At 36.7% G+C, this 14,106-nt stretch overlaps 1 protein-coding gene across 1 annotated transcript; it reads right to left on the minus strand.

Annotated features, from left to right (window-relative positions):
• Positions 1–1,478: 1,478 nt before the first annotated feature.
• LOC131190900 (olfactory receptor 1J4-like) lies at positions 1,479–2,426 on the minus strand. Its single transcript, XM_058168433.1, has one exon. It carries the CDS (start codon positions 2,424–2,426, stop codon positions 1,479–1,481), a length of 948 nt encoding a protein of 315 aa, XP_058024416.1.
• Positions 2,427–14,106: the final 11,680 nt, after the last annotated feature.

Consider the following 14,106-nt stretch of genomic DNA (forward strand, 5'->3'; position numbering starts at 1 on the left):
AGGTGGCTGTAGTTTCTTTCAAACCTGCAGTAAAACTCATTCAGGTCATCTGCCAGTTGTTGATTTCCTTCAGCCTGGGAAGGAGGTTTGCCGTAGCCGGTAATATTTTTAAGAGTTTTCCACATGTTTGCTGGTTCATTTGTTGAGAACTGATTCTTTAGCTTTTCAGAGTAGCTTCTTTTTGGTGCTCTGATCTCCCTTGTTAGTACATTTCTGGCCTGATTGTACAGCATTTTATCACTTTTAGTGATAGTAATTTCTACATATTTGAGAGATTCCCCAGCTCTGCAAAATTATTATCATCTTGGAAAAGAAAGTGTACTATCCACTCCTTCTCCCATGGACATAATCCTGGGGTCAGTGAGTGAATCATTTTGGTTAAAGATGGTGGGAGTTGAAGTTCAGTCCATTTGCAGAGAACCAAGGTGAGAAAATCTATGCCAGTGAAGTGTAAACAGTTAAGAGGGTAGCTCTGACAAAGGAATAGAAACATACACAGGGATATAAAGGCAGACAGAAAAGAAAATAGTCCCTTTTAATAAATGTTTTAAACTGTATTAAGTATGATACAAACAGGCATTAGGTAATTTTAATTTTTTTCTGACTGATTTGAAAAATTACATTGGTACCATGTACGATACTGCTTTTAGACATCATGTTGAAAGAAATGGAAGAACACAATTATTGAGAAAGCAGAAATGTTTAGATTCCAGTTTTATTTCATAAAAGAAGATGTAACAGAGAACTCTTTTTAAATTGCTCAGCTTTAGCTGTGGGAAGAAAACAACAGTCAACAAGAGCTGTCGCAGACAAATTATACATATAGAAAAGCTTTGATGGGATTTGGCACAAGCAGAGAGATGTGAAAGATGCAAAGTTTGTTTCAAAAAGGTGTGATTCAAAAAGAGGAAACCTTGATAATTAATCGTGGAGAAAGGTGTTTAGGATGAACACCTTAGGATGAAATTGAGCTTGTACGAAAATTATATTTTCCCTGTAGAAATAACCTGGAGACCTGTTTGAGAGCAGGAAAAAAAATCATTTAAAAAGGTCATACTAGAAAATAAAGATATTTTTCCTTAGGCATTATGCCATTTTCTAGCCCATTTTTGTAAAACAGACTTACAGCGATATGGGAACATTAAGGATGTGGCAAGAACAAAATAAAAATACTACCTCTATCCTTTTAAATTTAAAAGCAAACGTTCCCAAAAGCACTCCCATAATTTTTACACTATATTATTTTAGTAATTTTAATAATTTTCAGTCATGTGTCTTTTATACTGACCAATAGTTTTAAATGATTTTAAACAACAAATGGAACTGGTTACCTCGTTCTGTAATTTTATGCATATGAAACAATGAAAGCATGAAAAAGATGAAAGGTCAGAGAACATCGGACACCTGATTGCTGTCTTTCATCATTTTTTCATGCCGATTCAGAGCTTCTCCCGTGGCAACTGCAGTTTTTCTTTGACTCAGTTCTTCTGAAACCAATTCCTAAATAACTTCTTTGTGGCCGTATGTATCTCACTGTTCCTCAGGCTGTATATGAAAGGATTGAGTAACGGGGTGACCACTGTGTATACTATTGATGCCACTTTCAGCTGGGACCCAGAATAGGTATGGGATGGGCGAAGGTAGGTGCCCATCAGAGATCCATAGAACAAGGTCACCGTAGTAAGATGGGCACTGCAAGTGGAGAAGGCCTTGAACTTCCCAGATCTAGATGGAATCTTCATCACCTTGAATATGATGAAGATATAGGAGAGGAGAATGAATAAGAGGGGCCCAAGAAGAGCAGTTGAACCTTCACTGACTAAGACCATTTCAACTAATGAGGTATCGGAGCAGGTGAGCTTCAATAATGGATGGACATCACAGAAAAAATGAGGAATTTCCTGGGAATTACAAAATGTAAAATCAGATACCAACAGTACATACAGCAAAGAATGGGCATGAGCCAAGAGCCAAGATGTAGCAGCTAATCGTAAAGCACATTTATAGTTCATGATTCTGGCATAATACAAGGGGCGGCAGATGGCTACATAGCGGTCATATGCCATAGATGTCAGGAGAAGATTATCTGTCGTACAGAATATCACAAAGAAATACAGCTGTGTTAAACAACCACTAAAGGATATGGTATTTGACTGAGACACCAAGCTCTGCAGCATTTTAGGCACAATTGAAGAAGTAAATCCAATGTCAGCCAATGACAAGTGAGAAAGAAACAAATACATGGGCGCATAGAGGAGGCTGGCATTAGAGAAGATCAATAAGATTATTAGGAGGTTTCCTAACACACAAAGCAAGTACATAAAGAGAAAGATGAGAAAGAGAAATCCTTGGCGATCTGGTGAGGAGGAGAAACCCAGGAGGATGAATCCTGCAAAGTTGGTTTGATTCTCCTGATGTTTTTTCATGCTTCATCTGAAAATGGAATCAGATGGATAAAAATGCATTTATAGTTACATCTCTGACCTGTATTTCCCCTAGGCAAAGAGAAGGAGAAAAAAAAACACTTTAGACACAACAGTAATTTCTCTTCTTTAAAACAATATTTGACTCAACAAATATAGGAATATTCCAAAAAATAGGGGGGAAATTATTTGTCTCATTATATGCCTGGGAAATGATCAAGACCTACATAAAATTTACTTCATAAGGAAGAAGTTGTAATGATGAAGATTTAAGTCGGGCATTTAGTATTCTAAATTGAATGACTTTTAGAATAAAAGTCATTCAATCCTACAGTAAGGTACTTTGGGGCAAAAACCAGTCTGATGATTTCTTTTATTCACAGTTGCGGATTGCTCTAATGATGGTGGCAAAGAAAAGAAACTCTCGAGTAGTAATGAAAAGTTGCTGTGAAAAACAGCACATTCCATGTTGGAGCTTATTAGGAAAGGAGTAAAAATATATAACAGTCAATATCCAAACGATTTTATATTGCAGTTGTGTTTAATAGTATAGGGCCATTCTGAACACTACATATTATACATAAGGATATTTATGTATCTAAATAAAGGATATTTAGAACTGGAAAGGAAGCTGAAGCAACTTTCTCTTGAGAAGGGTTACAGCTTTTGATTTTAGAAAAATAGGGATGTGAATGGGGACAAGAAACTGAATACAATGCTATGCAATATAAAAAAATGGGTTCAAAATCTTTTTCTTTTAAAATTAGAAAAACTAAGTTCAATGAAGTGATCCTAGGTTTTCTAATTTTCTTAAGTTGAATGAGGCATTTTGTCTCTACAACTTTATGGAAGAGAAGGCGATGAATAGCTTTTCCTTGTGATGATAATATTTCCCGTTATTGAGTCTATCACCTGCACCTCTATAACTGTCTGGTTTGGCTCTGCAATCAAGCAAGACAGATACAGACTTCAACGGATACCAGTAATTAGAACTGCAGAAAAAACAATTGCTACCAACCTGCTTTCCATTGAGGACCTGTATACAGCACGAGTCAAAAATAGGGCTGTGAAAATATCTACAGACCCAGTGGTGGGATTCAGCCAGTTCGCACCACTTTGGGAGCAGTTTGGTAAACTGGTTGTTGGAAGAAATCATTAAGGCAGACAGCCGGTTGTTAAATTACTTGAATCCCATCACGGTACAGACCCCTCACATCCTGGACATAAATTGTTTCAACTTCTAGCCTCAAAACAATGCTATAGGGCTCTGCACACCAGAACAACAAGACACAAGGACAGTTTTTTCCTGAATGCCATCACTCTGCTAAACAACTAATTCACACAACACTGTCAAATTAACTGCTAAGACTGTATTACTATTCTTCTCATCCTTACTAGTACCTATCTCTTCCCACTTATGGCTCTATCCATGTTGCTTGTATCTTTACAACTTATATTGTTTTTATTATTTCCTAGTATGATTTGATTGCTTATTAGTATCCTATGACGCTCACTAAGTGTTGAATCTTATGATTCTTGATGAATATATTTTATTTTTTCTTTATGTATACTGAGAGCATATGCACCAAAGACAAATTCCTTGTGTGTCCAATCACACTTGGCCAATAAAGAATTCCTTGATTGAGGAATATGACTGTAAGATTGTCGTGCTATTCGTTTCTTGCTGGTTGACTTCCCATAAGCATGTGGCTGACTCCTGCTGGACCCAGAACGCTGGCTTTAATAATTAAATGGACATACATAACTCTTCCTAAATTCTTAATTCATGCTTGAAGGCTATTCTATAAATCTCCCAAATTTGAGCATCAAGAAAGGTCAGGCAATCAAGATGGGAGGAAATGTTGCCTCTGTACCAATTTCTGTCTCTGCCACCAGCCATTCTGAACATACAATGATGCTCTCCATTTCAACTTCAGAGATCTTTCAGCAACATGAGAACAAGAAACAAGAATCCAGAGAACTTAGAGATTCTGAGAAACAATGTCCAGAATGATAACTAGAAAAAGATACAGTTGGTAATGATTGTCAAGAGGTAGAACGTAAGGATGTCTAGATCTACCTGCCTGATGGGTCTCCCTAGCTTCATGGTATCACTTCACATGCATGCATATGTTAAAAAAACAACAACCCTACCTACTAATTGTGATGTCACAGGATCCTACAGAGCTGACTTCAAGATTCCTTTGCCAATAGCACATTACTCTCTTTCTCTGCAATGACTCTTCTGTAGCACTGGAAAAAGAGCAAGCTGCCTTATACTGGCAGAAACCCATTTATCCATTTTTGTATACACTGGGTGGGGGCAGTAGAAAAGTTTCCAACATGCATTTCCAAGCCTCTTTGTTGATAGCCATGGATTATGTCTGGAGCATTCTCACATATGATTCTTCATTTCCCCTAAGCAACAGCCCTTCTCCTGACTGTCACAGAAGGTGAATGTGTGAATCTTCCATGTTATTTAGCCGGTGAGTTTACACCACAACCAGAACTCAGTTCATCCTTACGGATTCTCGGTTGAAAGTCTCCTTCTTCAGGCTACAATCTCACCCACCATGCCTATACATCCCTGTATTTATCTCCCAGCTTGCAAAATGAAGGTTTGTAGAGGGATACTTAAAAAAATAACTGTTGCATAAAGAGGAACCATGCAACATCATTCATATTGCATTCATATTACAATACATACTGAGGGCGTATGAGTAGAAGGAAGGCTGTAAGAGTTTGGAGTTCTGTGCGAATGATCATACTGAGTGCCTTCTACCGAAGGAAAGCATTCATCCATCTCACCCAGTCCTTAATACCCTGTCTTCTTCTGACAAGCTCTTCTTCCAATCCTACTTGAAGATGGCCAAGAAGTTCCATTGTGATATTCAGTATCTACAGCCCCTTCTACAGTGGTGGAATTCAATTTTTTTTACTACTGGTTCTGTGGGTGTGACTTGGTGGGTGTGACAGGGGAAGGATACTGCAAAATCTCCATTCCTACCCCACTTCAGGGAAAGGATGCTGCAAAATCCCCATTCCCTCCCCACTCTGGGGCCAGCCAGAAGCGGTATTTGCCAATTCTCCAAACCACTCAAAATTTCCGCTACCAGTTCTCCAGAACCTGTCAGAACCTGCTGAATTTCACCCCTGCTCTTCTACCCAACTGAGGATCAACATTTCCCATCTAAGGGCTCCTTCCCAGGAAGTCCAAATGGAGGAACCTAACTCTTTCCATAGCAATATCTTTTCACTGCTGAATCACCTTCTCCCATAACAACCCTTTGTGACTCTCCTACTGTGCACAGAGACAGTTTGAATGGAAGTAATTGGAGGGGGAAGGAAGGCTAAAGAAGGAATTACATTTATCCTAAGTTTAACTCAGCGTGCAGAGGATGTTCTGGGGTATAAATTTTGTAGAAGAAAGAAGTTCCATGCAATTGTAGGCATAGAATAAAATGTTGAATATTGAATAAAATATTCAATGAGATCCTGCCTTCAATCCATAAAACAGAAAGCTATACTGCCCCTCTGATGGATCCATTGAGAATCAATTCCATGTTAAGCAAGAGATTCTGTATCTTCCCGCCCAATTGAGAATAAGCTCCCAGGCTCTGTGGTGGAATATTTTCTTTCCCAAAGCAAGCATATATATATATATAGGCTCCCAAATGGAGAGTAATTGCTGTAAAAAAAAAAGAGTCATTAGGGAACTTGATAATATATTTCACAAACCCAAGTGACATAAGATTGGAGGATTAATGTAAAGCAGAGATCTTGGGACAAATAGTATTTAATTTTACCCAAGGAATAACACAAACAATATCTCCAGCAACTGGGGGCAACCTCCCAAAATTTTCTCCATTGTGGCATATAATACTAGTTATCACCATTGTTTCTTTCTACCTCTGTGAGATGGAAAACTAGTACTTGGACTGTCTGTGGTGGTGAAAATTGTTAATTTAGGATTATATGCTAATTACAACACAGAATTATATACTGCTTCACAGTGCTTTATAACCCTCTTTAAGCAGTGTACAGTCAGCCTATTGCCCCCAACAATCTGGGACCTCATTTTACCCACCTTGGAAGGATGGGAGGCTAAGTCAACTTTGAGCTGGTCTGGATCAAACTCCTGGCTGTTGGCAAAGTGAGTCTCCAATACTGCAGTCTAACCACTGCACCACCTCAGTTCCTCATATCTAGAAAATTCTCTGTCACTTTAGGAATGTCTCAGGAGAAAAAATGCTTCATTGATATGACAAACAGCCTTCTACCACCATTAAGCAGCTAATTACTCTTGAATTGTCTGCCTGAGTTGGGGGCCTTATGGCCAGGGGTGAAATCCAGCAGATTCTGACAGGTTCTGCAGAACCGGTAGCAGAAATTTTGAGAGTTCAGAGAACCAGCAAATACCACCGCCAGCTGGCCCCAGTGGAGTGGGAATGGACAATAAAGATTTTGCAATATCCTTCCCCTGCCACACCCACCAATCACACCACGCTCACCAAGCCATACCCACAGAACCGATAGTAAAAAAAAGTTGGATTTCACCACAGCTTATGGCATACCAAATGAGCAGATTAATGATACTCTCTTATGAAGTAGGGCCATGGGCTAGAACTCCAGTTCAAATGAAGGATACACAGAAAGCCACTCCAGAGGAGAGAGGTTTCTTCCAATGTAGTAGTCCAAAATGTAAATGTATTTGAATAAAATGATTATGTGATACTGGCTGCTAATGGATCTCTCTTGGAATATACAGGGATGGATGGATGGATGAATACACAGAGAGAGACATTTTTTAAGATAAAGGAAATAAAAGTTGTTGAATTATTTGAGAAGTCAATTAGAAGCTTGGAATAACCTGGAATAAGTAGACCTAACTTGAAAAGAGTTGTTGGCTTAGCAAGAAAAATGGATTAGATTCAAGGATAAACAAGCAGGTGCAGGGGTAATGAATTTTCTGTACTTGAAACATCAAAAATAGTCTTCTCAAGGGCTGATCCAATTAGACTATGTTGTAATAATTTAAATAATAGAGAAGGTTTGGCAACTTCCAAGTATAAATCTTTACAAAGTCTAAATCCTGTTGTTGCGATTTTATTTTTGCAGGTTCTGTATGCAGTAACTAATTGCAGACTGCCAGGAAAGCAAATGTTTTGAATTAGGAAGGCAAAAATCCACAGTAATGCCATTTCCAGAATTGCCTCTAAGAATGGCAACGGGGCATTAAAAAGTTAATTAAGCAGGTATCTTGAACAGATGACAAGATATAACATTTCTTGTTATTGTTATTGCTATATCCTGCGATTTTAGGTCTAGCTGGATTGTGCTATGAGGAAATTCTGTAATCCAGAAATGGTTGGTCATTATTTCATATAAAGGATTCATAGATAGGAACACCACCACATCCTGCTGAGAAATTATTTGTTTGACTAGAAGCTTGATCCTTGAGCCCAGGGGTCAGCAACTCACGACTCTGGAGCCATATGTGGCTCTTTCATCCCTCTGCTGCAGCTCCCTGTCGCTCAAAATATGTGTCACAATGACCAATGTGCAACACCTGCCGGCATGCAATTTATTGAGCTTTTCGAGCACCGGTAGGCCAACCATGGATAAATCCTAGAAAAGAAATATTTTAGAAGAAAACAGAACATTTAATTCAATTACATATGCTAGTTTTGTGGCCACTCAGGAAATAGTCAGGCACGGGAAGGGTTTTGTGGCTCCAGGTGTTTTCTTTTCTGTGGGAAACGGGTCCAAATGGCTCTTTGAGTGTTTAAGAGTGTCGACCCCTGCTTTAGCCATATGGCCTATAAAAGTGGATATCAGGGTTTCTCGTCCTCTCCCCTTTTCCTTATGTTTTTCCTCATGTTCACAATTAGTGAAGGGGAGTACAATACCCATTCTCATGACATGTCTCTTTTGGAAGTACCTTTATAGATAGTCATTTTTCCCTTTAATTTCAATTAATTAATTGTTCTTTTCTTTTAAAATCTTGTTTTTAGTTAAGCATGTACTAAGAAGATTTATCTATTATGCTATGGTGGTTATCATAGAATTTCATTTTTTCTATATTGCTATATTTTTTATATTGTATCTTTTATATTGTATCTTATTTTGAAAAAAGAACAAGAAGCAATGGGTGGAAACTAATCAAGGAAAGAAGCAACTTAGAACTAAGGAGAAATTTCCTGCCAGTTAGAACAATTAACCAGTGGAACAACTTGCCTGCAGAAGTTGTAAATGCTCCAACACTGGAAATTTTTAAGAAAATATTGGATAACCATCTGTCTGAGATGGTGTAGGGTTTCCTGCCTGGGCAGGGGGTTGGACTAGAAGGCCTCCAAGGTCCCTTCCAACTCTGTTGTTGTTGTTGTTGTTGTTGTTATAGGTTGATTTATTTTTTATTTTTTATTTTTTTTTATTGAAAGAGTTTTAAAAAAACAAAAACATTTTTCCCCCTTTTTTCCCCCTCCCTCCCAAAAAAAAAACAAAAAACAAAACACCCCCCTCCCTCCCCCACCCCCCGGCTTCCCGGGTCAATCACAAGGTAAAGTTATACATAAACCAAACATAGAATAAAATTTTCCTTCAATCCAAATAACCACATCCAAAGCTTTTCGTCTCCCAACCCCTCCCATTACATAAAATAACTTTCTAATTATTCAAAGGCAATCTGATATTTCTTAATCTGATATCTGTTTTGTAGATAATCAATCCATTTTTTCCATTCAATTAAATATCTTTCCTGCGTATTGTCTTTTAAAAACGCTGAGATTTTAGCCATCTCAGCCAAATTAATAACTTTCAATATCCATTCTTCTATTGTAGGTATCTCTTCTTCCTTCCAGTATTGTCCAATCAACAGTCTTGCTGCTGTTATTAAGTTCAAAATCAATTTAGTCTCAATCCCTGTACAATCCGTTATAATTCCCAAAAGGAAAAATTGTGGCAGGAACTTTATCTTCTTCTTCAGTACATTTTGAATAATCCACCAAATTCTTATCCAAAAGACCTTAATTTTCTTGCAAGTCCACCAAATATGAAAATATGTAGCATCATCACAATCACACCTCCAACATTTCGCTTGGATATTAGGATACATACATGATAATTTTTTGGGATCTAAGTGCCATCTATAAAACATCTTATAAAAATTTTCCCTTAAATTCTGTGCTTGTGTAAACTTAACATTTCTAACCCAGATTTTCTCCCATGTTTCCAACATTATTGGTTCCTGAATATTCTGTGCCCATTTTATCATACAATCCTTTACCAAATCCTTTTCGAATCTATTTCAAGCAACACATTATACAATCTCTTTATATGCTCCTGGGTCTGATTTCTAATTTGCTTTATTAAATTTTCCTCCTTTGCATTATACCAATTTTTGATCTTCTTTCCATCTAGCACTTATTTGCCCATATTGAAACCAAGTATAATTCCTCCTTCTTCATTTTAATACCTGTAATGATTTTAATTGCAATCTACCTCCTTCAGCATACAAAAGTTCTTTATATGTAATCATTTCCTGTTTCTGTTCTATATTTATATTCTCTATTGCATGTCTAGGGCTCGCCCATATAGGAATCTTGTAATCTAATTTATAGGAATATTTTTTCCAGACCATAAAGAGCACTTCTCAACACATGATTCTTAAAAGCCCTATCCACCTTTTTCCATAAAATAAGTACGCATGCCATCCATATAACAAGTCATAACCTTCTATATTCAAAATTCTTTCCTCTGTTAAGTTAAACCAGTCACTTATTACTGAAAGGGTTACTGCTTCATAATATAGTTTAAAGTTAGGCATTCTTAAACCACCTCTTTCCCGTGAGTCCTGTATTATTTTCATTTTAACCCTCGCCTTTTTACCCTGCCATATAAATTTATTAATCCCACTCTGCCAATCTTCCAAATTTTTATCCTTTTTAATTATAGGTATCATCTGGAACAGAAACAAAAATCTAGGTAACACATTCATTTTAATCCTTCCCAATAGGGATAACTGCAATTTCTTCCAGCCACTCATATCATTCTGAACTTTTTGCCATAGCAAGTCATAATTATTCTTATAAAGTTTCTTGTTCGATGAGCTAATATAGACCCCTAAATATTTAACCTTTTTTACTACCTCAAATCCTGTCATTTCCTCTAGTTTTTGTTTCTGTTGTATAGACATATTTTTAATTATCACTTTTGTTTTATTCTGATTTATTTTAAATCCTGATACCTTTCCATATTTATCAATTACTTCCAACAAAAATCTACTTGAATTTATAGGATTCGTTAACGTAACCACTACATCATCTGCAAAAGCTCTAACTTTGTACTCATATTGTCTAATCTTAATTCCTCTATTTTCATTAATTCTCGTATTTTATCTAATAATGGTTCCAGAGTCAAAACAAACAATAATGGTGATAAGGGACATCCCTGTCTTGTTCCTTTCGCAATCTTAATAACTTCTGTCAAACTACCATTTACTATAATCTGTGCTGTTTGCTCTCCATAAATCGCTTTAATTATTCTAATAAAACAGTCTCCAAATTGCATTTTCTCTATTAATTTAAATAAAAAATCCCAATGCAATCGATCAAAGGCTTTCTCTGCATCCAAAAAAATAAGTGCCGCTGAAGTATTCTTCTTTTCCAAATATTCCAATATATTAATAATCTGTCTAACATTATTCCTCATCTGCCTCCCTTTTATAAAACCAGATTGATCAGTATGAATTCTTTGTTGTAAAACTAACATTAATCTATTTGCTATTATTTTACAAAATCTTATAATCATTATTTAAAAGTGAAATCGGCCTGTAGTTACCAGGTTTAGAGCAGTCTTGCTCCTCTTTCGGTATTAGTGAAATAAAAGATGTTTTCCATGACGGGGGTATTCCCACTCCTAATTGTATCTGATTAAATAATTCTTTAAGTGGGCCTAATATTTCATCCTGTGTTTTTTTATAATAAGTTGCTGTAAGACCATCTGTACCAGGGGTTTTCCCCATTTTTAATTGTTTAATTGCCTCCACTATTTCTCTAGTAGCTATCGGCCGATTCAGCTCCTCCCTCTGTTCTAATGTTAGAATATTAACCTTATAATCTTTCAAGTAATCATAAATGTCCCTATCCAATATTTTGTCTTTTGCATATAGTGCAGTATAAAATTCTGAGAATGCCTTTTTAATTTTAATTTTATCCTGTTGGTATATCTCTTGGTATATCTCTGGTATATCTCTTCTATTTTTTGTATGAGATGTGCTTTCTGTTTCTTCCTTAAATTATATGCCAACCATCTCCCAGGTTTATTTGCATTACAAAAGGTATTATGTTTAGCATATTGTATATTCGTTGCCACCTGGTCTGCCATTAACATATTAAATTGACTCTGTAATATTTTTATAGCCTCTTTAAGTTTATGATCTTGTGGGTTTTGAATTAATAACTGTTGCTTCCTTTGAATTTCTTCTTCCAAATATCTACGCTGCCTTTGTTTATTATTCCTTTGCCTGTTGTCCAAGTAAATCAATATCCCTCTAATAAACGCTTTGCTCGCTTCCCACACAGTTCCTATAGGTGTCCCTTTGTACATATTAAAATCAAAAAATTCTTTTAACTGTTTCTTACAATAAGTTACATTATCCTCATATCTAAACAGATTTTCATTCAACCTCCATGTTCTACCACCTTTTTTCCCTTGTAATAATTCCATCCATACTGGGCTATGGTCAGTTAAACACCTCGGAAATATCTTCGTTTTCTTCACCCTAGAAAGCAAGTCATTAGAAATTAAAATAAAATCAATGCGTGAAAAAGATTGATGCCTATCAGAAAAAAAAGTAAAATCTCTCTCATCTGGATTCCGTAACCTCCATATATCTCTAAACTCAAAGTCTTCCATCATTTCAAAAAAGGATTTTGGTAATTTTGCATGTATAGGTATCTTCTTGGAGGAGGTTCTCTTATTCCTTCTTGTATCAATTACTCCATTCCAGTCTCCTAATAAAATAAACGAACTATAATCCCAGAGGGTCAACCTCTCATGTAACATTTTGTAAAACTTTTCTTGTTGCTGATTAGGTGCATAAATACCTATCAACAAAGTCTTTTTTGCATCTATCACCAGTTCAATAGCAATAAATCTTCCTTGAATATCTGCCTCAATTAGCTTAGCTGGTATATCCTTCCTGATATATACAACAATTCCATGCTTCTTTTCCAAAGCTGATGCAACAAAATGGTTACCCAATTTTGAATTAATTAAATATTTTTGGTCTGATAATTTTATATGTGTCTCTTGCAAACAAATCACATCATTTTTAAATTGTTTCAAGTAGTGAAATATTTTCCTTCTTTTCTGAGCTGAATTCAAGCCATTAACATTCCATGACAAGATTCTATTTGCCATTACTGGCCTCCTGAAGCTTTGAAGCAGACAACGAGCTCCTCCTCCGGTATCTTCCGTCTAGCTCCTCCCACAGCTTCCATAATGGGATCCTGACTTTTACTTTGAGACTGTTGCTCTTCTTTACGCTTAAGGGCTCCTCTTGTCACCCTTTGCTCTTGTGGTTCCTCTAATACTGGCAGCAATAAAGGCTCTTGGATCACCACGCCTTCTTGAGTCTCTTGGAGATTTTCTATCACTTCTATTTCGACTTTCAAAACTGTAGAAAGAAAATCCTTTGCCTTTAAAACAGTGTCAATTCTATATCTCCTTCCTTGATAGAATAGTGTCAGTCCAACTGGCACCTCCCATCTGAATTGAATCTGATGTTTTTTAAGTTCTTGTGTAAAAAAAGCAAATTCCTTCCTGTCTCTTAACATCTTTGAAGGAATCTCTTTCAACACCTTCAACTCCTGTTCTCCAATTTTTAAAGTTGTCTGATATGAAACTTGCAGAATTTGATTTCTCATAGTCCTTTTCACAAAATAAACCACAATGTCCCGAGGAAGCTTTCTCTGTCTTGCAATCCAAGAATTAACTCTATATATTTTATCAATTTGGTAAGCTACCTCTTGGGGGTCCACTTCAATAAATTCAGCCAATGCTTCTGATATAATTTTTCTTAAGTCTTCTCCACGCTCTTCTTTCATACCACGAATTCTAAGAGCTCCTTCCATAAGTTTATATTGTAATATCACAACCTGATCTTCATTTTGATCCACCTTTTTCTGAACACCTTTCATTTCGTCTTCTAAATGCTTATTTGACTGAGAGATCTGTTGCATTTTCACTTCCAATCCTTCAATTTTTTTACTCAGTCCTTGAACTGCCATAAGAATATCTTCTCTTATTTTTGCATTAAAATTCTCCATCATCTCTTTTTGCCTATCTTCAGACGTCACCCTCCTGCTGGGTGCTCTAACAGAGCACTCCGTGTTAGAAGATTGTAAAAGTCAGTGAAACAGAAAATAAATCACTGTTCACTGAGCTTAGCATAATCTCTGGGTGAAAGAGGTTATCAAGAGTTGTGGAAGAGTGGCAGGTCTGACAGGGGGTTTGCTCTTAAGAGCGAATTTTCCTGGATTTATGACCCCACCGAATTCCACTCCCTCCAACTTCAGCACGCTCCTGTTTTTATCAGGAAAAAGGAGAGGAATGTCGCTTCTGCTCTGGAGGACTTATTAAATTGATTGATATTCCAAGCAGGCAGAATTTCTGGCGTTCG

Source organism: Ahaetulla prasina, chromosome 2, assembly GCF_028640845.1.
Source record: "Ahaetulla prasina isolate Xishuangbanna chromosome 2, ASM2864084v1, whole genome shotgun sequence".
Classification (NCBI taxonomy): Eukaryota; Metazoa; Chordata; class Lepidosauria; order Squamata; family Colubridae; genus Ahaetulla; species Ahaetulla prasina.

Excerpts from the sequence above, each read along its gene's own strand:
- LOC131190900 (XM_058168433.1), bottom strand. The coding sequence starts at position 2,426 with ATGAAAAAACATCAGGAGAATCAAACCAACTTTGCAGGATTCATCCTC.